At 45.0% G+C, this 25,101-nt stretch overlaps 1 protein-coding gene across 6 annotated transcripts in view; it reads left to right on the top strand.

Annotated features, from left to right (window-relative positions):
• Positions 1-25,101, top strand: part of LOC113892965 (schwannomin-interacting protein 1) — an 883,273-nt gene that overhangs the window by 716,806 nt on the left and 141,366 nt on the right. For 3 of the 6 annotated variants that reach the window (XM_027542502.1, XM_027542518.1, XM_027542543.1), the window contains one exon: positions 20,485-21,177. In XM_027542502.1, the coding sequence (XP_027398303.1) occupies positions 20,485-21,177 (693 nt within the window). Of the gene's footprint in view, positions 1-19,069; positions 19,352-19,861; positions 19,964-20,108; positions 20,271-20,484; positions 21,178-25,101 lie in introns of those variants that run through there. The other 3 variants (XM_027542513.1, XM_027542533.1, XM_027542524.1) reach the window with 3 other exon arrangements.

The raw sequence follows: 25,101 nt of genomic DNA, 5'->3' as shown, positions 1-25,101 counted from the left end.
CTGACAAACCCCGGTTGGTCCAGTTGCACGAGTTTGGATGTGAGGGGACTGAGATTCGGTGCAGAGGCAAAACTTTCGGGCAGTGGCCAAGTGTTTGGTGAGCTTTAGTGTGATCAGGGAGGACCATGCACGGGTGACTCCAGCCTCAGGAAAGGGGTCAGAAGGAAAAGGGAAATGCAGTTCATTGTGCCACTTCCTTGCACCAGGCCTGCTGCCCAACGGATGCTTCTGCAGGGCTGGGGCAGGAAGTCCCTGCCCCCAGATATGTGGAATCGCCAATGGCATTTCTGAGGGGTACTGAATGAGAGTTTCTTCCAGAACACTGTCCACAGGGAAGAATAAAGTACATCTCCAACTTCAGTGTAGTGATGTGCTACTTAAGGTTCATCCACCTACTTGTCTAAGCAACGTGAGTAGCCAATGTCATGAACTCAATTATATTTAAAATTTTTCTGTCCTCTGTGGAAAGAATTGAGTCTGTTTGGCCTTCAGCAGTGCTGTCCTGAGAGTGGGGAAGAGCCCACCGTGAGACCATGATACAACCAGAGATATGATGACAGTAATAAGCCGTATTTGGAACCAAAAAGAGCAGGGTTTTGGTAATGCTGGAGACCCGGGTTCAATCCCTGGGTCGGAAAGATCCCCTAGAGAAGGAAACAGCAACTCACTCCAGTACTCTTGCCTGGAAAATTCCATGGATGGAGGAACCTCATAGGCTACAGTTCACGGGGTTGCAAAGAGTTGGATATGACTGAGCGACTTTGCTTTCACTTTTTTGGTAAGCTCCTGGGGGTCTTATCTAAGGGGTGCCCAAGGGGAAAGCCCTGGGAGGTGAAAGACGATGTATCACTGGCTGCTGGGGAGTTATATCAGGAGTGCACATTTGCTGTGAGTCTGCAGGCTGTCATTCAGGGCATGTGCTTGATGACATGAGGGGCTGGCGTCAGTTTAAGCCCACCCGACCCCCGTCACAGGCCTCTTAGCCAAAACATTGAATGCTGAGGCAGCAATAGCTTGGAGTAGTTTAGCTAAGCTCTGGATCATACCCTATTGTAAAATGTTAAGGAAGAGGTTAAGCTAACTTTTAGGATAATGTTGAGGAATAGAAAGAAGAGACAGAGGAAGAAAAGTGATCAAGGTGTGATACCCAGAGGGCCTCAAAGAAGGATCTGACTTTAATTGGAGAGATGGGAAATGCTGGTGTTCACGTCATCATTATTCTTTAAACTCTACATAAAGGCTTGTAGACCCTGATTTGTATTTATGATGTATTTTAAAATTAAAAAAAAAAAAGTAATTCCTTCCACAAAATAAGGACCCAGAGTCTGAATGAAAGAAACTGATCAAGAACCAAAAAAGTTGCCAAAATAAGGTCACTAAGACCTTAAATGAAAAGGTAAAACATTAACCAGAGAACTAATACTCTGTTGCTCTGCCATCCCCGGTAAGACTTTTGCTGACTGGAGAAACCATCATGGGAGTGAGAAGCATTAGAACTTATCTATGAATTACATTTGAGAGAAAATACTTTTTCCTCTCCCTTCCCATGCTGCTCATCAGGGTTAGCAGTGATTCAGAACACTTTCTTTTCTAAAGTTGAAAGGTTAAAAATAGTGCCCACGTTCTGTAACCATTGGACAGAGTCCCACTTGATGTCAGAATGTGCTGTCTGTAGCCCTGGGTCTCCTGAGTGCCTTATCCTGCCCCTGGCAGCTGCCTTTCCCTCTCTTCCTCTGTCCGAGGCTCTCCGTTATGCCCTCTGCACCACCTCAATATTTCTTATGTAACTTCACTCTTTACATGCCTCAGATAGCTCATTTTTTACCCTGAGCCCCCAGCTTAGCCAAGTTCCCAATATTTCGTTCCTTTGATCCTTCTGTTAAAACCAACCTCTTCCTCTAATTATTTTCTTTTCCACTCCTTTGAACCCCTTCCAGTTGCCTCTATTTCTCAAGAAGCCAGGTGTTTAATAAAGAATCTGGATGAGGTTCAGGCAGAATCAGGTACACGCAGCTGCTTGCCCTCAGGTCACTTGTTACCTCCTCTAAGCAGCGAAGATGGTTTACTAAAGGCCGGTGACATTCCAGAGACATGATGGTGCCCTGCACGTGGCAGGCGCTCAGTAATTATTGCATGAAGGAATTAATTGGGATCTCTTTTAAATGAGCTACGCTATATTCCAACTTACACTTAATCTGTTTCCCTATCCCACCGTCAGCCCAGGTCTTTCTGCTTTTCCTATTTAATAGCTTATTTCTTTGGTGCTTTAGTACACACATTTTCAAATCAATTTTCTTCTGTTTCCTGCTTATATGGTGCTAAGTCGCTTCAGTCGTGTCCGACTCTGTTCAACCCCATAGACGGCAGCCCACCGGGCTCCCCCGTCCCTGGGATTCTCCAGGCAAGAACACTGCTCATATATTTAACCTCATTAGTTTAATTCAGGTTGTAGGATTTTACTAGTATCTTTGCTTACCAGATGAGCATTATTTCTAAATTATTCTGTTTTACCCCTTTCTCTAAATAACTGAGGTTTATTCTCTAAATACCCCTTTCTCTAAATAACATCATGTTCATATCGTCTTATTATTAATTTCTCTTTACTAGAGAGTAGACTTTGCTTCTGTATTTGTGAATTTTCAGTATTTTTTAATTAGCCACAGTACAAAGTTCGCCATATCCTATGATTCTGACACAGGTTTGGGTTAAGGATAAAGATCATTGTTTTAAAAAGGTATGATGTCTGGGATTTGCTTCAAAATAATCCAGAGGAAATAAGACTACTGTGGGCTGATAATTGCTAGAGTTGGGTGATGGATACATGGGGTTCATTGTGCTATTCGATTATGTAAATGTTTGAAGTGTTTCCACAATAAACACTTTTTTTAAAAAAAGAAATATATAAATAAAATGTAGATGTATAAATAAAAGTTGACACAATGGGTTATCTCAGGATATACAGAGGGAATGCCTCCAGCACTCTCTAGCCTTCCCTGTCGCTGTCATCTGCTGGAGGTTCAGCCAGCCCTCTAGGCTCACTGTGAAAGTTAGCACTGGCTCTTCCTCTTCCTTTCTTCACAAACTCTTATTCTCACCTGGGAGATTTTCTCCTGCCTATGTGGGACTCCTTCAGCACCTCACATCCGCAGTGCTAATCATCTGCCCTTTCACGCCCTTTCAGCAGCCCACAGTCCTGTGTCCTGATCATACTTCAGTTTTTTACATGATACAAATCTCTACGTGCTGACTGTCTAGCACTCTGGCTAAGGCCTTCAGGTTATGTTTTAATACAGAATTTACTTTTCCTCAACATCAGTCAACACACAAAACACACATATAATCCAGCCATTTCTGGCTTAAAATCCTTCAAGTCTCTCTGTGAACTTCAAGGTCAAGTTCAGTATCCTTCACATCCAGCTTGAGATTTCCTACCATTTTCAGCTTCTTTCTCTACCATCCTCTGATATTCACTTTCTCTTTTCCAATTATATTAACATCTCTCATTTGTGGGTGACAGATCATGCTTTCTTAACAAACTGCTGAACTTTGACCACGCTGTTCCCTGAGATGGGGTATCCTTCCATCATTTGGCATCTGGAGGATTTCAGCAACTTTCACTTACACCTCAAGACTCAATTCAAGCATCACTCCTTCTGGAAGACTTCCCTGGGTGGTCCACATTGAGTTAAATGCCCTGTTCCAATACTTTTTTTCACTGGACTCTTTGTCTACACCCACCCTAATATTTTGAAACCCAACTGTAATCACTGCTGTTCATTTCCTTTCTACGCTGTGAACTGTTTGACCTCTTTCAACTCTTTCTTTCCAGAACCCAGCACAGTGCCTGGCACATGGTAGATATTTCAATGAATGAACAGAGAAATGGAAAAATGAATGCTGTTGTCTTCTGAAGGTAGCACCTCCCTACTCCAGGACCTTCTCCAGAGGTCTAGGTCCTGGACAGTTCCTGCAGGACTTTTGCCTCCTGATTGCCTTCTTCGCCCCACCTGACCCACCTGGTTCTAGCTGTAACCCAACTGTCCCCATTTCCGCTGAGTACTTTCTACTTGGTGTTCCATCAAGATGAGTGTTGCCCAAAGTGTGATACACAGTAATTTTTAGGTGATACTCAGACAAATGTCTTTTGACAGTCTTGTTTTTACATTCATATATATTTTGCAGAAGGGAATGCACGCATAAAACCTGTAATTTCACAGAGAATATTGCTTAGGATGAGACAAATGTAGTACTGTCCTGGGAATCAAGCTTACTTAGACCTCATAAATCAGGGGTGCGGTGCTCAGGCATAATCATAAGTGTTCCAAGCCCTCAATAATGGAACCCTCAGCAGTGCCCATTAGAAGCATAGACAACCAAGAGGGAAGGACTCCCACATACTGAATTTTACAAGTACCTCTGTGTTTTATTAAGTGATATGTTGAAATACCACTTCCTAAAGTTGCTGAGTATGTATATGTACACTTAAATATAGCAGATTAAATAGTTGAATATTTTTGAGCTGTCTTAACCACATCCTTGGTCTTCCTAGGTGGTGCTCGCGGTAAAGAATCCACCTGCCAATGCAGGAGACATAAGAGACGCAGGTTCAATCCCTGGGTCAGGAAGATCCCCTGGAGAAGAGCATGGCAACCACTCCAGTATTTTTGCCTGGAGAATCCCATGGATGGAGAAACCTGGCAGGCTCCAGTCCATAGGGTTGCAAAGAGGCAGACACTACCGAAGCAACTTAGCACGCAAGCATGCACATAAGCCATGTCCTAATGCAAGTTAGTGGGTTAATATAGAAACTAACAGGTTTGTCTCATTGATGTGGATCGTTATTTTTGTCTGAAATCCTAACTAGAAATCCTAACTGGATTTCTAGTTAGTTTGATCCAAAGTTCCATTATAATCAACAAGAAACTTATATTCAACCATACGTTTTATTTATTTGTTAGCTGTGCTGGGTTTTAGTTGCAGCACGTGAGATCTTCAGTTTTTGTTGTGGCATGCAGGGATCTTTAGTTGTGGCATGCAAACTCTTAGTTGTGGCATGTGGGATCTAGTTCTCTGACCATGGATGGAGCCCTGCGCTCCCTGCATTGGAAGTGCAGAGTTTTAGCCCCTGGACCACCAGGGAAATCCCCAACCACACATTTTATAAGTCAGTTTGATTTATTCTGTTTTTCATTTGTCACTTTTACTTTTCATTTTTAAAAGTTCAGTAACATTGTTTTTATAGAATTTACATATTTCATCAAATCTAATACATCACTTATAAGTAAAACACATCATTATTTTATGTGCTACTAAAATATGATGTTGCCAATTATAATTGTAAGATGCCATTAATTCTAAGATACATCTCAATTTCAGAGGTGTTAAAATTAATTTTAAGTTGATAAAATGTCATATGTGTATACTTTACTTCTATTTCAGCACATAATAGTTATATTCCATTTATCATAGTAATATAAAGTTTCTCCTTTGAATGAATGTAATTGAACAACAATTGATTTAGCGTAAAATATTGTATAAGTTGGAATAGAGGTGGTATGTGTGCATGCTGTCTTGTTTTATTCTTTGCGACTCCATGGACTGTAGCCCGCCAGGCTCCTCTGTCCATGGGATTTTTCAGGCAAGAATACTGGAGCAGGTTGCCATTCCCTCTTTCAGGGGATTTTCCCAACCCAGGATTGAACCTTCATCTCTTGCATCTCCTGCGTTGCAGGAGAATTCTTTACCTGCTGACTCATTGGGAAGCCAGAGGTGGTACATAGTACGACAAAATCCTGGAGGTGGTAGCCAAGTGACTGTGCCTTAGACAGGAGTCTAGTCCCAGATTCTGTCCCTTGTTCACCCCTGCCAGCTCAGACCAACCCGGCCACCCTCTAGCCCTGTGCCCAGATCCACATGAGGGAGAGCCTGACTCTTCCACTGAGAGTGGGAGAGGAGTCTGAGCCCATGCTCAGGAGTCTGAGATGCCCATGCTCAGGTTGAGGAATGTGACTATCATTCATTGAAGTTATTTGATGAGAGTGAAAAGAAATTCCCAGGAAATAGACTCATTATAGGCATTGGAATAACCTGGTGTGTGTGTGTGTGTGTGTGAGTTTCTCAGTCGTGTCTGAATCTTTGCAACCACATGGACTGTAGCCTACCAGGCTCCTCTGTCTATGGAATTCTCCAGGCAAGAATACGGGAGTGAGTAGCCATTCCCTTCTCCAAGGGATCTTCCCGACCCAGGGATTAAACCTGGGTCTCCTGCATTGCAGGCAGATTCTTTACCATCTGGGAATCCCAGGGATTCCCAGGAGCAATCTGGACTTGCCTCTATTTAAATAACAGCATACTCAGAGGTTTCTCTTTTGTTTTCTTTTGAACACAAGAAATAAGTGAGGAGAGGAAAAGAGCATTTGAGTCTCTGCTGATGAGCAATTTATTCACTGAAAATGGCTGAAAAGTGAAAGTGACTCAGTTGTTGTCGACTCTTTGTGACCCCATGGACTGTACATGGGATTCTCCAGTCAGAATACTGGAGTGGGTAGCCTTTCCCTTCTCCAGGGATCTTTCCAACCCAGGGATCGAACCAGGTCTCCCACATTGTGGGCAGATTCTTTACCAGCTGAGCCACAAGGGAAGTCCAAGAATATTGGAGTGGATAGCCTATCCCTTCTTCAGGGGATCTTCCTGACCCAGGAATCGAACCAGGGTCTCCTGCATTGCAGGCAGATTCTTTACCAACTGAGTTAATGGCTACCTGAGCACTAAACACTCAGTTTCAGTGATTATCAAACCAAAGAATGGTCGACTTTGTTCTTCATAATAGATTTGTCAGTTGAGAGTAACTATGAATAACCTGAAGCAAAATGTATTTCATTGAGAAAGTAGAGAAGCAGCTGATTTCCTTCTTCCAGAATAAGAAAAGTAAAATCACTTTAGAGGAAAGAGTGAAAAAGTTACGTTACTATTGGTGAAACTCTGTGCTTTTGTATACCATCTCCCTGGATGTTGCAGGGGATTTGTGTTCCTCATGCTTCCAGCTCTCACCTTGCTCTGGATCCAGCCTTTGGACTGCAGTGCACACTTCCCTGGGAGCCACACACAGAACCCTCCGATTAATTCAGTGCTTATTCTTGAAGGTTATTGTCATCATTAACCAGATGCAATAGTGCAGGAGATCACAAGCCATATAGGCTCTGTTGCTTGTCTGTTTTTGCAAACTTGATTTGGAAGGTTTTAATGTAGGTGTAATTGAGAAGATAAATTGAATACATATGCATATTCTAATAAAGGTATTCTTCCAAGTCAGCCAATAATCACATCATATTAAGGACCAAGGAAACTATTACAGTATAATAAAGTGGAAAAGCCTTATAATAAAAGATTATTTATAGGCTATTGGTTATTAGTACAGTTTTTAAAATATAATCAATAACAATTAGCAAAATTGATAATATTGGAGATACAGCTGCTTCCACTCACTAGTGCAAATAATACGAGCAATAATTCTATTTAGTAATATCAACCTAAAGCTAAATCTCTCCTATGCTCTTTGTCTGTCTTTATGGGTGTTTTTGTTTATCAGATCATTACTACATATTTTATAAGAACTATTTCCTGGTATTCATAAAAGTTATTGATGTCATACAGTAAATTTTGAAATGTATTCCTGGATTAGAATAAAATTATAAGAATAACCCAGTCCTGTTTCCTTTCTCCAAGCAGATGTAGTGGTCAGAAAGCCAAATATATTAAGAAGCAGAATCATGGGATCTTGACGTCTTAGGTCAGGTTCCCTAGAAACAGAGTCTGAGACAGGGATTTGCGTACAGGTGATTTCAGATCAATTCAGTTCAGTCACTCAGTTGTGTCTGACTCTGCAACCCCATGGACTGCAGCACGCCAGACCTCCCTGTCCATCACTAACTCCCAGAGCTTGCTCAAACTCATGTCCATCGAGTCGGTGATGCCATCCAACCATCTCATCCTCTGTTGTCCCCTTCTCCTCCTGCCTTCAATCTTTCCCAGCATCAGGATCTTTTCCAATGAGTCAGTTCTTCATATCAAGGGGTTTATTAAGGGATAAGCCTGTAAGAAAGTGAGAGGAGCAGGATGGGGCAGGAGAAATGCCAAGTAGCATGTGGATCAGACGGTCTATTCCTGGCCTGATGAAGGCAGAGGGATAAATTGCACCATAGAAGATAGCTGTGAGCCTTCATAAGCCAATATTCACAGCAGCTGGGGGGTGGGTGTAGGGGCCAGGAACACGGATCTGCTTGGAGCATTAACAGCACTCTATGCTATGCTTAGTTGCTCAGTCGTGTTTGACTCTGCAACCCCATGGACTGTAGCCCACCAGACTCCTCTGTCCATGGGGATTCTCCAGGCAAGAATACTGGAGTGGGTTGCCCTGCCCTCCTCCAGGGGATCTTCCCAACCCAGGGATTGAACACAGGTCTCCTGCATTTCAGGCAGATTCTTTACAATCTGAGCCACCAGAGAAGCTCAAATAATATAACCTTAGAATAAATATGTTGCAGATTCCAGGAATCAATCCGGGATCTAGGAATCAACCCAGGGTCTCCTGCATTGCAGGTGGATTCTTTACCAGCTGATCTACCAGGGAAGCTCCATCTTTTGGTGACTGGACGTGAAGCACAGATGGGAGGGACAAGGATGGTTCCCAGGTTTATGACTTGAACAAATGAATAGATTCCTGGATATAACAGCAACATTCCCCTCATGGCACCAAAAATTAAGATTATAGAATGATGAAAAGATTCATTTTATAAGAAATTTTTCTTTAGCTTTTACTTTCTAGGTAAAACTACCAACTTCGTGATGTATTTGCACAGGTTCAGTTTTCCATTAAAAAAGATAAAGACTTTCTTTTTAAAGTTTGCTCCAGGTGACTCCAGTGGTTAAGAGTCTGCCTGCCCGTGCAGGAGATGCAAGAGATGTAAGTTCAATCCCTAGGTCAGGAAGATTCCCTGGAGAAGGAAATGGCAACCCACTCCAGTATTCTTGCCTGGAGAATCCCACAGACAGTCCACGGGATTGCAAAGAATCAGACACGACTGAGCACACACACACTAGACACACTTTTGGATCTTTTCTGTTTATTCTGCTTCCTGTTGAAAATAGATCCCAACGGGTTCTAGGATTTTAATAATTGAACATTCAATCCCAATATTATGTTAGTTTTTAATGAGAAAGTAGTTATATGTTGTTCTTTTTTTAATGTTTTGGTTTGTTTTAATTTTTAAAATTTATTTTTTTTTTTGCCTGCGCTGGCTGTCTTTTGTTGCCTAAAGGTGTCTCATTGCAGTGATTTCTCTTGCTGCAGAACACTGGGCTCTAGGTGATGGGCTCAGTAGTTGCAGTGTTCAGGTCCAGCTGTCCCTGGCATGTGGAATCCTCTAGGACCAGGAATCAAACCTGTGTCCTGTACATTAGCAGGCAATTCCTAAGCACTGGGCCACCCGAGAAGTCCGTTATGTGTTATTCTTAGCATATTCATCCTTTACTCCAGAGCTCATTAAACTATGGTCTGTGGGCCAGATCAAGCCTACAACCTGGTTTTGTATGGCTGGAAAATTAGGAGTTTTTACATTTTTAGAGGGTTGCTTAGGAAAAAAAATAAGTAACATTCAGTATGACTATATGATTCACAAAGTCAAAAACATTTACTACTTAGCCATCTACCGTAAAAGTTTGCCAGCCCCTGATTCCATTCATTATGGTCTCAAACTTTTTTTTCAGAAGTGTGCTGATTCAGTCTATATTTTGAAAGAAAATCTTATATTCAAAAATTTTATATTAATAAGCCATTTTGTTGTTGATCAGTCACTAAGTCGTGTATGACTCTTTACAACTCCACGGATTGCAGTACCCCAGGCCTCCAGTCCCTCACTATCTCCTGGAGTTTATTTACTCATTATTTATTAATTAGTCAAATTTATTTTTATTTGCTTATTATTTATTAAACAAGCAATTTATGAAACTCTAAAATTATTTTATATGAAGATTCATCACAGAATTTATATAAATAAAATCTATCTCATTGGAACAATCATTTTTATGGGATTCTGTAACAAATTTAGAATCATTCATTTTGAATAAAATAAATATGCATAATTTATTTTCTAGTTTGAAAAAATGTTACAACCTATTCCATGATGATTGTAAAGAAATTGAAAAATACAAATAGATACAAATGTTAAAAAATCACCTGCAATTTTGCCTTCCAGAGTTAACCACTATTAACATTTGGCTACATCTTTTTCTAGGTATATATCCATTTAATTTTTTAAAATGTGGATCACATTGTGTGTATAATAGTATACCCTCCTTTATTCATTTAATGTTATAATTTTCAAAAGCATCTTACTTGACTGCATTTATTCCACAGAATGAATATGTCACAATGTATTTAAACATCTTCCAATTTTTTGACATTTAGGTTGAAGCTAATTCTTCACTATTGTATATGCCACAATGAGCATCTTTATGTGTAAATCCAGATCCTCGTTTCTGTGTCCTTAGGCTACATTTTTTAAAGAGTAACTATTGTCTCCCCTCCCATTCTCTTTCTTGTTTTTCTTACAAACCCTGTTCTTCTTACCTAAGATCTATAAATGATGGAGTTCCTCAGGGCTGGAGACTTCTCTTCTCACTCTCTCTGTTTGTCTCCAATGTCACGTATACCAAACTTTCACATCTATATGCTGCAACTCCCATATTTACATCACCAGCCCCAGATCATTCTTCCAAGTTCCAGTCCTACATATCCAAATACCTTCTTGTGATCTCCATTTGTATGTCTTATACCATCTCAAACAGAAAATGTCCAAAAAGGAGTCAATGTTTTCCTTCTTTCTGCTCCCCTGCCCAAATACCCTCCTCCTAACTGCCCATTTGAGTAAAGAGACATAACCTTTGCACTAAATTCCCTGTGATAACAACCTGGAAACTGTCAGTGACATCTCTCTCTCACTACCTCCATCTATTCAGTCACCAGATCCAGTTGATTCTATCATGGAAATATATGTTCAGTATTTCTATTTCACCCTATCTCCCCAACTCTCACCTAAGCCACATCCATCTCTTTCCTGGACTGCTATATTTGTTTCCTAATTCGTCTCTCTGCATCCACTCTTGTCCTGCTGTATCCTGTCCCCACGCAATTCTTCACCATGGAGAAAGTGTCAAAAAAAAAATCTGTTTTTACAACCCCTAAGTAGCTGTTAGGATAAAGATCTTCATGGCAACCTTTGCTCACCTTTCAACTTCATCTTGCCACTTTCCCTGAACTCTCTTGCTCCAACCAGTGGTTTCCTTTCAGTTACTCAATTGTGGTAAGCTTCTTTCAACCTCAAAACCTTGTCCAAGATGCTCCCTCTGCCTGTTAGATTCTTCTCACCCTCTTCAGCTGACCAACCTGTTTCCTGCTCCTCCTCCAACACATCCACTACCTCCATGCTCTCTCAGTGTCATAGCCAGTGACTCTGGGGGCACTTATTCAGTTCAGTTCAGTTCAGTTCAGTCACTCAGTCGTGTCCGACTCTTTGGACCCCATGATCGCAGCACGCCAGGCCTCCCTGTCCATCACCGTCTCCCGGAGTTCACTTAAACTCACGTCCATTGAGTCGGTGATGCCATCCAGCCATCTCATCCTCTGTCGTCCCCTTCTCCTCCTGCTCCCCATCCCTCCCAGCATCAGAGTCTTTTCCAATGAGTCAACTCTTCGCATGAGGTGGCCAAAGTACTGGAGTTTCAGCTTTAGCATCATTTTTTCCAAAGAACACCCAGGACTGATCTCCTTTAGAATGGCACTTATTACAAACTGTAATCCAAATTGTTACATTTTTTCCCCTCTGTAATGTCTTTTTCTCTGCAACAGTGAAATTTCATTTTAGGGCAATTAGCATTTATTTCTTTTACCTGTCTATCTCTCAGTGCCTGGCATGTAATGGGTGCTCAATAAACATTTGTTGATTAACAGATCATGGAGTATAAATATTGTAAAGACATTTAAGAGATGTTATCATATAATATCTCAGCCGATTTATAATCCCACTAAACATATATGAGTGTTCCTTCTATCACACCCATTCTGACACTGACACTGTCATTCTAAATAATTTTCACAGGCAAAATTTTACCTCATTATGATTGAAATTGCCTTTCTTTGATTACTAGTGAAGTTTAACATTTTTCATAAATTGGTAACCTCTCCTGTATTTTCTGTGATTTTAAAATTCATGTCATAATGTTTTTACTGAACCATTTTTGTTGCACTATTTTGGAAATTCATTTAGACTAATAACCTATAAAACAGTGCCACCCAACCTGCTTAACTTCGTTTGAAGGTCTGGACAGATCTGGGAAATACTGCTCCACAAAGTTTACGTTTAGTCATTGATGATTCCCCCTTAACTGGGATGATCAGGTAATTTATCATGGAAACTGGGGCACTATTGCGAGTAAGGGAGGGTGCCATTAATAATTATGCGAAGACAGCAGATATAAAGCAGGACTGTCCTGTACAAGCTAAGATGTATGGCCTCTTTAACTCATTTCATATGGACTTAGCATTCTCAGGATGTAGGTCTCAGAGCAGAGGTCCAAGGGGTGATCCAGGGATAAACCGAGGATGTATGCTCTGCTTAGCTGTTCAGTCATGTCCGACTCTTTGTGACCCCATGGACTGTGACTGGCCAGGCTCCTCTGTCCATGGGGATTCTTCAAGCAAGCATACTGGAGTGGGCTGCCATGCCTTCCAGGGGATGGCAGCCCACTCCAGTATGCTTGCAGGGATTGAACCCAGGTCTCCTGCATTGCAGGTGGATTCCTTACCCACTGAGCTACCAGGGAAGCCCAAACTGAGGATCAGTTCAGTTCCGTTCAGTCGCTCAGTTGTGTCCGACTCTTTGCGACCCCTTGAATCGCAGCAAGCCAGGCCTCCCTGTCCATCACCAACTCCCAGAATTCATCCAAACCCATGTCCATCGAGTCGGTGATGCCATCCAGCCATCTCATCCTCTGTCGTCCCCTTTTCCTCATGCTCCCAATCCCTCCCAGCATCAGAGTCTTTTCCAATGAGGATAAACCTGCTTTTTGTCCTGAATTTTAATTCAGATGGCTCTGTGCTGTTTAGTGATTTAGCGGCTCAACCTGTGACTTCCTGTTGCCCCTGCTGGCAGCCTCACTCATTTGCCTCACCTGCCTGACCCTTGGAGGCATCTGATGGTTTCATACAGTTCTCCTTTCATGATGAGGCCAGTGGCCCAAAGAGCTGCAGGGACCACCTTGCCCCTAAATGTAGAGTTGGGCAGAGGCAGAGGCAGAGGCAGAGTCAAGTCTCTTGGAAGAGTTCTCTCCTGTCCCACCTCACCACCTCCCTCCACTTTCCAGTGCATTCCTCTTGCTCACATTACACTGACAATGCCAGCAGCCACTTTCAAATTTTAGAGTGCTTCCAGTGTTATGTCAAGAAGTGGCCAGAAGTTTTCACTTCCATATATATATATATACATATTTGGCTGTGTTGAGTCTTTATTGCCATGTGGGGGATTTCTCTAGTTGCAGCCATTGGGGGTTACTCTCTAGTTGGGGTATGCAGGCTTCTCATTGTGATGGCTTCTCTTGTTGCAGAGCACGGGCTCTAGGGCATGCAGGCTTCAGTAGCTGCAGCACATGGGCTCCATAGTTGAGGTCCCCGGGCTCCAGAGCATAGGCTCAATAGTTGTGGCACATGGGCTTCCTTGCTCTGTGGCATGTAGTATCTTCCCAGACCAGGAATAGAACCCACGTCTTCTGCTTTGGCAGGCAGATTCTTTACCACTGAGCCACCAGGGAAGCCTAAGGTATACACTTTCTCGGCACTTCAACCTGTATCAAGTGATGGGCAAGTGGGCTTCAGTGCCCATCACTTGTAATGCTTCCCTCCGCTCAGGCAGTGTGTCTACAAAATTTCCCAGCTTTTCCTAAACATCCTTTTATGTAATGTATACTCTTCAGTGGACTTCCCAGTTGGCAGGAGACTTAGAGATGTGGGTTCTATCCTGGGTCAGGAAGATCCCCTAGAGTAGGGCATGGCAACCAACTCCAGTGTTCTTGCCTAGAGAATCCCATGGACAGAGGAGCCTATCGGGCTGCAGTCTACAGAGTCCACAAAGAATTAGACACGATTGAAGCAACTTAGCACATACAAATACCCTTCAATAAAGTTCAAAAAAGAAATTCAGAGTTGCTGACAGACTTGCAATTTCAAGAAGTGCTAGGAACTTAGGGAAAGTAGAACCTGATGACAGAAAACGTCTGGGGAAAGAAAGACTGGAGGGTTTCGACAAGTTGAATTTGTGTTTGTGCCATCCAGTCTGTGGTATGACTTGGTTAGGAAAAGAACAGCAGCCTTCCTCTTCTAGTCATGTCAACAGAGAAGAAATTTCCTACCAGTGGAATTCCCACCAGAGCTTATGTGTACTGTTGCGTACTGAACAACTCCAGAGGGCATCATTGACACTGTCATCTATGCAAAGGGAACCAAATGGCCCCTCCTGGTGGGCACCTGAGGTGGGGTTCACAAGCCTCCTGGCACTGTTCAGGGCACAGTCTGTGTGGCCATATGCTGAGGTCCTGACTGACACATTCTATGTCAGTTTTCTCTGATAAAGATGCTGTCCCTTTGCCACAGTTAGACTTGCTTTCTTCGCCAATGCTTACAGATTTTTCAGGGTAATCTTTATCTCAAACACGCATTCACCTAGTTTCTGTGAGTGCTGTAGTATTTGTCAAGCCAAGTGTCCTGGTTTCAGGTTTAGAAAATAGGTCATTGGAGCTATCTTTGATGAGCTGAGTTTTGCCTAGATTTTGCTATTTCATTTTTAGTGAGGAAAGCACAGGAAATAAATGCAATGTCATGGTTTGCTAGAGAATCAAAATATTTCAGATAATTTTTTTTAAGTTGTGTTTTTTTCATTAAAGCATAGCTCTATAAATGGAAGAAAAAAAATTATTTTAGCTGTGTATAGGAACCATCTCCAAAATAGCTTCACGTACAGACTAATAAGTTAAATCAATTCATTTGCCCTACAGAAATAAAAGAGACACACCATGTATTCAACCTACCTAAGGGAGATAGACCTTGTTTTTGAACTGCTGGAGGAACCAACTTTGTACCTCCCAAGAAGGAAAGTGATAAAATGATGCAGAGACATTTCTAAAAGGTCCTTAAGCTAGAAGAAGCCTTTTAGTGCATTCACTTAATCATTCAGTTAATTCTTACTATTTGCTTAACACTGGGAGCAGGCAATCCAGCTCCTTCATGAGGAAGCTGAGGTCACAAAAGTGGTTAGAGACACTGCAGGAAAGAAAGCCCAGATGTTCTATACCCAGGACACTCCGCCCCACAGTGCTGTTAAATATTCCCATATAGTCACACTCAGGTGATGAAACAGGAGAGCATCTGTGTACTGCATGTGACTTGCATGTAATTCATGTAATAAAGATAAAATACAAACCCCTTTGCTAGCCATATCTTTATTACTCTAAATGCTACAACTTAGAGAAGGTTCAGCATTAGGGCTAATAACTTCAGAATTAGTTTGGAAATTTTGCAAATAAATCTTTTCCCCACCTATTCTTATTCCTTATGATTTAAATATTTCAGTTGTGTCTTTCTGCAAATGTTGCCTTTATAGATTAAAATCCTATAAATAGCACTGATCTCTAAGGAAGGTGATCTCATCCAGACCCTCTGAGTATTATTCCAGTTTCCTATCCATGTCAAAATGAAGACCTCAATCTCAGGTGGCTGCCTTCTTAAAGGAGTTCATAATAATGTGAAATTCATTTTCTGAGATGTCTAGACTCTTCCTTTTAGACAATGAAGTGCCCCGACTTGCTGATTACTGATGAACTTGTTGACAATTGAGGACGTTGACTGGAGCACGTATGTGCAGAGGGGAACAGCTGCTCTTGCCAGCTGCCTTGTCCTCTGTATAAACACTGCGCAAGGAGCCTCTGCAGGTCAGGAGACAGAGAACTCACTGAGGTGGCTGTAAGGAATCAGTTTGGCTTAGTCAATTCATCTATATGCATCTGGACCAAGGGATGCTGAGCTCTTAGCTCTGTGACTAAGGGCAAGGATTCTGAAGCCCAGCTACCTGGAATCAATATCGGGCTCTGCCACCCAGCTTTCTAGCTTTTGGCATTAGTTGCTTAACCTAACTGTCTTCAGCTTCCTTACCTATAGATGGAGATACTAGGTGTTGTATTTTTTTTAATAGGGTTTTTGAGGATTAAATGTAACTATTAATAATTCCAGCAGCAAATATCAGTCAAGTTCCTATTCCATTCCAATTACCAGGAACAAGATAGAAATAGCTCCTCCCTTTATAGAATTTAGAGTCTTTTTTTCACACCCAAACTCTGATCCATTTGAGGGTTGTAAAGTCAATGGTGAAATGTGACCACATTTTGTTTTAAATGGATTAGGATAGGATTTTACAAACTAAGAGTTTTAGGAAACTTTTTAATATTTTTATATGTATGTATGGCGTGGGTCTTGATCTAAAATGGATTTTTTTAGTCCAGCAAAGATGATCAGCAATTAAACAGCAACTTGGATATAGCTTATGTGATAAGTGAAGTGTCATGGGAACATGGTAAAGTCATATGATCCCTTTCTGATGGGTACACAGAATCAGAGAAACCTTCCAGGAAGAAGTAACATTGAAGCTGAGACTTAAAGGATGAGTAGAAATTAACCAAAAGAAGCTGGGGGAGGTTGGACAGGAAGCAGTTCCTTTAAGAGCAGTAAGGAGCCCTGGTTAATGAATCCAGGAGAAAGCTGCTCAGATTTGCATGGTGTGTGTGTATGAGAGAGGGGTGGGTGGAGGTGGTGGTGGCATTTTCATTGTGACACATGGGCTTAGTTGCCCCATGGCACGTATGATCTTAGTTCCCCTGAGCAGGGATCAAACCTGAGTCCCTTGCATTGGAAGGCAGATTCATAACCACTGGGCCACCAGGAAAATCCCTCAGATTTGCATTTTAGAAAAGCACTCTGGCTGCTTACACAGAATGGGCAGGCAAAGTTAGTAGGGAGACTGTTTAGTAATTTCAGGACACAGTGGTCTAGACTAGGGTGGGAGCAGTGGGCACTAAGAGGGACAGAACCCTGGTGATTGATAGGGCTGAAAGCGCTGGTCTGGGATGACACCCACGTGACTCACATGTGTGACATCTAACTACAGAGGCTGCAGGGACAAATCTAAGTCTGTAAGCCCCAAGCCCCTGACTTGAGGAACTGTTCCTGTAAACAGGAAGACGGGGCTTTTCCATCATTTTGCAAATCATTTCTTCATCCCATTGGACATATCTGTAGACTATTGCTGGGCCTAGCAGTTGGCAGGGTTTCATGTTCCAAAGTGGGACGGCTCTTGGCAGGAGATGGAAAGCTGGAAGCAGAATGCAAACGGGGTGAGCTAGGCACCTTGTATGAAGAGAAAAGAGAAAAAAAAGGCATGGCACTTTCCCATCTGATCCAGAATATCTGGTCAGAAAATAATTTAAAAGGACAGATAATTCAAAGATGTTTCTATTTGGCTTTGAAATGCCGTGCATTTTTGGCAGGGATCTATCTTGCCAAATGTTTTGCTAAGGCGTCATTTTGCATTCCCTGAACACAGACCATCTGGGCAGCAGGGGGCTAAGCCTGAACCCAGGAGGGAGTCTGGGGGGCTGGCTGAGGGGGTCCTGATGCTTGAAAATTGGACGGAGACCACAGCTGTCCCTTATCGCCCCAGTTGATCAACATTTGTCTGTCTACCTGTGTCCCGCCACAGAGCACGAGCTTTTTCTGACCTAAACCTTCACATGGTGACTTGAAAAGTAGCTCCCTAGTTTTCAGCACACAGTGCGTTCTACGCCTATCTCTGGACACTCACAGGCCACCTCTATTCCGCACTGACCCAGGGCTCTGCAACAACCTCAAAATCAAACCATATTTGGAGCAGGAGGCAGGCTGTTTACAGATGTTACCATAAAAGACATTTTAAATTATATTCCGTCCTATTTTACAGAAGAGCTGTAAACGGGACAGACCAGAAGGCCCCTTTCCTGTTATTCATAAATAAGATAGCTGCTTCCAGACAAGTGAAAAGATTAGCTTATCTTCCCTGGCTCAAGCCTACCTAAGAGAGGAAGAGAGTCTCATTTCACAGAAATCACTTAAACAAAGGGTCTCTCCCATTTAGGATTTAGAAGAAATGTCAGGGTGGCAGCCACTCCCTACTAAAGAATTCCAAGCATTCCTCCTTTTCTCAATCTGGAGGGTGCCAAGCCAGGGTAGTGGCTTGGTCCAGACTAGAATTCACAGGGAATAATTAGTAACAGGCCCAAATCTGGAAGTTCAAGGAAACTGGTTTTCCCCAATCTGTAGTAAAATTAAGCACTGATTTTTTTCTTCTTGTTCTTCATTTTCTTAAAAAAATTTTTTCCTGCTTTATTGAAGTACAATTGACATATAAAATTATTAGATGTTTTAAGTGTCCACCATGGTGATTTCATATCTATAAATTAAATACATATATGGGACCCTATATATATATGGGACCCCCCCACCCCTGCACCTACTTACATCCATCACCTCGTGTATCTTTTTTTTTTTTTTGGCCTGTGGAAGAACACTTAAGTTCCAAGTACTGTTTTTCATAATCGGAAAAGAGGGCATTTCCTTCTTTCCCAGAGTTGGCTAACAGTTTCTTCACAGGAAACTCGCAATCCTTAAAAGATGCTCTGTGACCCAACTCCTTTCTCCAAGTGTCAATTCTTTCATTTCATAGAACCTTGTTCCTAAAGAGGATGAGCTAACGAACTAACGCCGTTGTAGTGTTTTGAAAAACCCAGCAAAGGTTTCTTTGATTCGGTTTTCCGAAAAACTGAAGGAAGCCAAGCCACAGGGCATGTGACCTGACAGCCACCTCTTCCCCTCCTTTAATGTCTCCTAGATTGGAGGTGGCCAAGGGGGACTTCGGAGGCATGCCCAAACCTTTAGAACAGATTCCCCACCTCCATGCCAGATACTAGTCCCATCTGCACTCCTCTGTTCCTCATACACACACCTCTCATAGGTCATTCTCAGCGAGCAGCCAGGAAAGGAAAGAAAACGTGTGCTAAAGCAACAGGTTCCACCCACAGCCTGAACTTGGAAGGGGAGGCTGGAGCCAGGCGACAGGAGCTGGGCGGTGGAGGGAGAGGAAGCGGCGAGGAGGAAGGTGGAAGGGAAATGATGGTGCATGACCATGGAGCACACGTCACTCGGGCTCCCACATGGGCTTGTGTATGTGCGCGTGTAGGGGGAGGGAGGTCCTGCAAGGGGTCACCCGGGGACTTCCGCGTGGGTTTAGGAGGCAGGGGCCTGCGCTTCGGGGTGCCGGGAGGTTTAGGCGGGGTAATGAACCCCGCAGAGAGGGCTTGAGGCGCGCGCAAGAAATATGAATGTGTTTGGGGGTTAAAATTCACCACTCTCCCCTGGGAGCCGGCCCTGCTAAGTGGCCATGTCTGCGTCCCTAAAGCCCCCGAGTCCCCTTCCCTTGGGCCTTTTCCCGGGCCCTCCAACCTCGTCCCCGCCCGGCCTCCCGCCCCAGCCTGCAGCCGAGAAAGCCGGGAGAGCGGACTCCGCCGCGCCCGGCAGCCTCTGGGCATGCTCGGTGGCGGGACCGGCTCCGCGCCGGCAGGGCGCGTCCTCCTTCCCCCAGGGCGGCGGCGGCGCCTGCAGCCACGGCCGCCGCGCCCCGGCCCCGCACACCTTTGGGGGCGGCGGGAGCCACCCTGCCCAGTGGGAGCCGAGAGCGCCCCCCACCCGGAGCCTTCCAGCGAGCAGAGGCGGGCCTCGCTCAAGGGGCGCGGAGGCGGGAGTGAGACCTCCGAGCTGCCTGCGGTTCCTTAGAAAGTAAAGCTCAGCTCTCTAGCGGAGCCGGCCTCCGGGCCGCCGGCGGGGGCGGGGCGGGGCCGGGTAGGGGGTGGTCTCCGCGCCTAGCGCGAGGTGCGAGTTTAGTAGCCGCCCACCCTCTTCTTGGTCCCCGCCCCCAGGGAATTAGAATTCTCTGGGAAAGTGTCTGGTTCTCGGAGAATCCCTGGAGCGGGGTGCGGGGGCGCACCCGGCACAAAATGGTTAAAAAAGTCCACGCGCGCCTAGGGGCCCCTGTTATGAAAAGTCTGCGCGCCAGCGCCTGGGCACCCCGTTTGCTGATTTGAGGGTCAGTTGCCCGGAGGAAATCCGCTCGTCGCAGGGGAAGGGATGCGATGAGGGAAGCCTCTAGCCGGTGCCGGCTCCCACCCCGACGCCTTCTCGGGGGCGCACCTCCAGCCTGGCGGGCGCGGGGCACTACTGGGCCGGGGCGTTCGCGGCGGGCGGCGGGCGGCCGGAGCAGGCTCGGCCAGCGGCTCACTCTCTCTGCCTCCTCCCCCCAGGATTACCGAGAGGATGGGATGGATCTAGGCAGTGACGCCGGCAGCAGCAGCAGCAACAGCAGCCGCGCCAGTTCGCAGTCCAACTCCACCAAAGTGACCCCTTGCTCCGAGTGCAAATCCTCGTCGTCGCCGGGGGGCAGCCTGGACTTGGTGTCTGCCCTGGAGGACTATGAGGAGCCCTTCCCGGTCTACCAGAAGAAGGTGATTGATGAGTGGGCGCCGGAGGAGGACGGGGAAGAGAAGGAAGAGGAGGACGGGCGCCACGAGCGAGGGTACAGGGATGACCGCTGTCCGGCCCGGGAGCCGGGGGACGTGAGCGCCAGGACCCGCAGCGGCGGGGGCAGGAGCGCCACCACCGCCATGCCGCCCCCGGTGCCCAACGGCAACCTCCACCCGCAAGAGCCCCAGGACCTCAGGCACAATGGCAACGTGGTGGTGGCCGGCCGGCCGAGCGGCTCCCGGGCCCCGCGCCGGGCGGTCCAGAAGCCCCAGCCCGCAGGGGGCCGGCGCGGCGGCCGGGGCCCGGCGGCCAGGGGCCTCTGCCTTCAGCCCACGGACAGCGGGACGTGCGTCCCTGAGGAGCCCCCGGTTCCCCCTATGGACTGGGAGGCGCTGGAGAAGCATCTGGCCGGGTTGCAGTTCCGGGAGCAGGAGGTGCGGAACCAAGGCCAGGCGAGGACCAACTCCACCTCCGTAAGTTGGCCGGGGTGCGTGCTCACGCGCGCACACACGTACCCACCCCGCGCACGGCCCACACGCTCCCTCCCCGCGCTCGCGCCAGCCGCCGGCCCCATTCATTCTGCCGCGAGGGTGGGGGCCGGGCCGGGGAGGCTGCCTTCTGCTTCCCGAGGGTATGGTTGCTCAGTCTCTGAGCTGTCTGGGTTTGCAGGATGGGCGGAGAGGAGGGAGGGGCAGACAGAGGGCAACGGAAAGTCGGGTTAGTGGAACTGGCGACTCATTTTAATGGAATTACTTATGGGGACGAGACTGTGAGTCACTTGCCTGAAAATAAATCCGGGGAGATTTTGGCAACGAAGCCGGGACCCTGCGGGTGGTATTTCAAGTCGTAATACTTGTGGTTTTGTCAAGCGTGGTGGGTCTCCCTTCGCTGCCACTGTTGTCTCGCCCATATATAGGCTGTCCCTTCACAGAAGCATGCATTCGCCTGCCCACACCTCCGGTGAGGCAGCACGCCTTGTTTGTTCCCTCTTGACGTCTGTGCGGATGCTCTGGAATTGGAATGGGTTTACCGCCCTACTCAGACTTTTTTCCTTTCTGAAACCCGACTTATTGTCGACCTGCTAGGATAAGGGAGTGGTTCTTTCCTCTGTCGGCTGACTCACCCCACTGTCCGGTGAATCCCTCCTAGTTTTGATAAGGAGCCACTTGCAGTTCCTTACCAGAGGCTTGTGCCTCAGTTCAGGAAACCCAGAGAGGAAAGGGTACTGGAGTGGAAAAGAGGGAGGGAAGGGGGGCTGCATCTATAATAAGAAGCTCTGGCAGGTTCACACTTGTCTCAACAAATCTTTTTGCCCCCGAGAGGAGAGCAAATAAATGACTTAAAAGAACAGCATTTTGAGAGTAGCTCCTCTATTTATCACTGTTTTGGGAGAAAGCAACAGTTGTAATCTGAAATCATTAATGACGATCCTACGTGGGGTTGAAGGGTACACAGTTTAAATGAGAGTCTCTCTGTATGTGGCAGCTGTGTGGCAGTGTGGGAGAATGCTTGCTTGCAGGTGTAATTTTTGGCTTCCCGGCCCCAGGGCTACTGGAAATTGGGTGCGTGCACTTCTGACTTCAGGGGTAAGGACAGTAACTGTGTTTCACAGAGAAATTGGCATGGTTTCTATGAGAGAGAGCCCTTGGCTGACAGAGCCTATTGGTTAGTGTCCTTTGAGAAAATACCTATTAAATTAACACACTCGTTTTAATCCCAGCTGTTTACCATGGCCACTAGCAGACACGGAATCTTTCCATTACAGCCAGTACTTGCTCTTGTATCTTGCAATTCAAAACATCCTTCTCCCACTTAGTGCTGAGAAAAAAATATCTGATTAATATCTCCCTGGACTTAAACAGTGACTTGAAGATAAATAAGTTTCCTTTACTATGGCCTGACATCTTTACATTCCAGGAAAATGTAATCATTGGGTTATGCATGCAAAGTTAGGGTTTAATGATGACAATGAGCTCCATTATTCAGAATGCTCTTGAGCACCCTTGTTGTTGGTCAGTTACTAAGTCTTGTCTGACTCTGGGACCCCATGGACTGCAGCATGCCAGGCTTCCCTGTCCTTCACTATCTCCTAGAATTTGCTTAAACTCATGTCCATCGAGTTGGTGATGCCATTCAACCATCTCATCCTCTGTCGCCTCCTTCTTCTCCTGCCCTCAATCTTTCCCAGCCTCAGGATCTTTTCCAATGAGTTAGCTCTTTGCATCAGATGGCCAAAGTATTAGAGCTTCAGCTTCAGCATCAGTCCTTCCAGTGAATATTCAGGGTTAATTTCCTTTAGGATTGATTGGTTTGATCTCCTTGCTGTCCAAGGGACTCTCCATGACTTCTGTGCTAAATTCAAAGTTTGATTCCCAGGACTGCAGTGACACATCTGTCCACATAGGCCTGGAATTATGGTGAGCAAGGTAGGGATACAGATTGACTTCCTTCTAGGAACTTAAAATCTAATGGCTCACCTAACAGACTTGCTTCTGCCAACACACACACACTCCTTTCTAGCTATTGTGGAGACTGAATCTTTCCTTCTTGGGCTATCTTTGAAACCTGAGGTGTCTTGTCTCCTCACCTAGTAAACAGTTTGCTTGTGTGGGTTCCTCCTCCTTCCCTCCCTCACCCTCCTGAAGATGTCCCCTCTGGGCATTTCTTTCACAGAAATTTGAGTTCCATTGCTCTAAAGCAAGTATATGTACAGGAAAAACAGGAGGGGGAAATGGCCTTTGAGGTTGTTGAATATTGCATTTTTCCATAGTTTGGAAAAATTTGAACAAAACTACTAGCTATTATTGGGTTAGAATAGTGATTATCAAACTGTAAGTTCTCCATGAAATCACCTTATCACTTAAAAAAAAAATTAAATAGAACGTACTACAGTGACTAATTTTTTAAAAAGCTTTATTTCAGTTGTATGTAGACACTGGGTTACAGTGTAAGATTTCTTTTGCACTGTGGATCACTGTCATAAAAGTATGGAAAACACTGATTAAAATCCTGTTTACTCCTGCCTGGAATAAGTGTGAGAATTTATAACCCTGGGGACAGAAGCTTGAGAGTCACAAAGGAGTTGGTGTGGAAGAAGTCTGTCTTGAAGGAACTGCTCAAATCAAGTGCTAGTTTTTGCACCTCCTTAAAAAGTTGGGTGTGGGTTTGACAGAAAACAACAAAATTCTGTAAAGCAATTATCCTTCAATGAACAATAAATAAATAAAAAGTTGTGTGCAGGTTTCCCTGGTGGCTCTGGTGAAGAATCTGCCTGCCAGTGCAGGAGACAGGGGTTCAACACGGGTTTAATCCCTGGTCCAGGAAGATCCCACATGCTCCAGAACAACTGAGCCCAAACACCATAACTGTTGAGCCTGTGCGCTAGAGCCTGGGAATCTCAGTTACTGAGCCCATGTGCTGCAACTGCTGAAGTCCGTGTACCCCAGAGCCTGTGCTTTGCAACAAGAGAAGCCACTGCAAGTGGTAAAGAACCTACCTGCCAATGCAAGAGATGTAACAGATGAGAATTCAGTCCCTGGGTCGGGAAGATCCTCTGAAGGAGGGCATGGTAACCTATTCCAGTATTCATGCCTGGAAAATCCCATGGACAGAGGAGCCTGGTGGGCTGTGTCCACAGGGTTGCAAAGAGTGGGACACTACTGAAGCGACTTAGCAAGCATGCACGGCAATGAGAGGCCCGCACACTGCAGCTGGAGAGTAGCCCCTGCTCTGTACAACTGGAGAGAAGCCCGTGCAGCAGCGGAGACCCAGCACAGCCATGAATAAATAAATCATTTTTGAAAAGGGCTGTGGGCAAATATATTTAAGTGAAGTTAATATATAGTACTGAGAGGAAGGGTATAAAATGAAAAAGAAGGGCACCTCTTTTTCACCTGTGTTGCTGCTACTGCTAAGTCGCTTCAGTCTGTCCAACTTTGTGTGACCCCATAGACCCAAATAAGCTATTCCCACCTCACGACTTTTGCCTGTGCTGTTAGCTCTGTGGAATTGAGTGAGTGGTTCCTTGTTATCATCCCAGACTGTCCTCAGAGAGGCTGTCCCTAAGCCCCCTCCCAAGTACAGAGTAAGCCACTCCACCCTCTACCCAGGCACTCCTTGTGTATTTTCTTAGTGCTTGTCACTGCCTGACATGATCTTATTCAGTTCTTCATTTTTGGTCTTTTTAGAATTGAATTGGAGTGCAGTGGGTTAGCCTGCATTGTTTTATTGCTGTAACCTAGTATCTGTGATAGTTCTTGAATATTGAATGAATGAATGAATGAATGAAGTGTTTATAAGACTCACATGCCCCAGGCCTAAAAACCAGTCCCCTTATTGTACCATTGAGAAAATTGAGCCCCAGAGAGGTTAAGTGATTTGCAGAAGACCCCAGTAAG

Source organism: Bos indicus x Bos taurus, chromosome 1 (genome assembly GCF_003369695.1).
Source record: "Bos indicus x Bos taurus breed Angus x Brahman F1 hybrid chromosome 1, Bos_hybrid_MaternalHap_v2.0, whole genome shotgun sequence".
NCBI classification, from domain to species: Eukaryota; Metazoa; Chordata; class Mammalia; order Artiodactyla; family Bovidae; genus Bos; species Bos indicus x Bos taurus.
The sequence above is the reverse complement of the archived record's forward strand: the minus strand, read 5'-3'. Positions and strand labels throughout refer to the sequence as shown.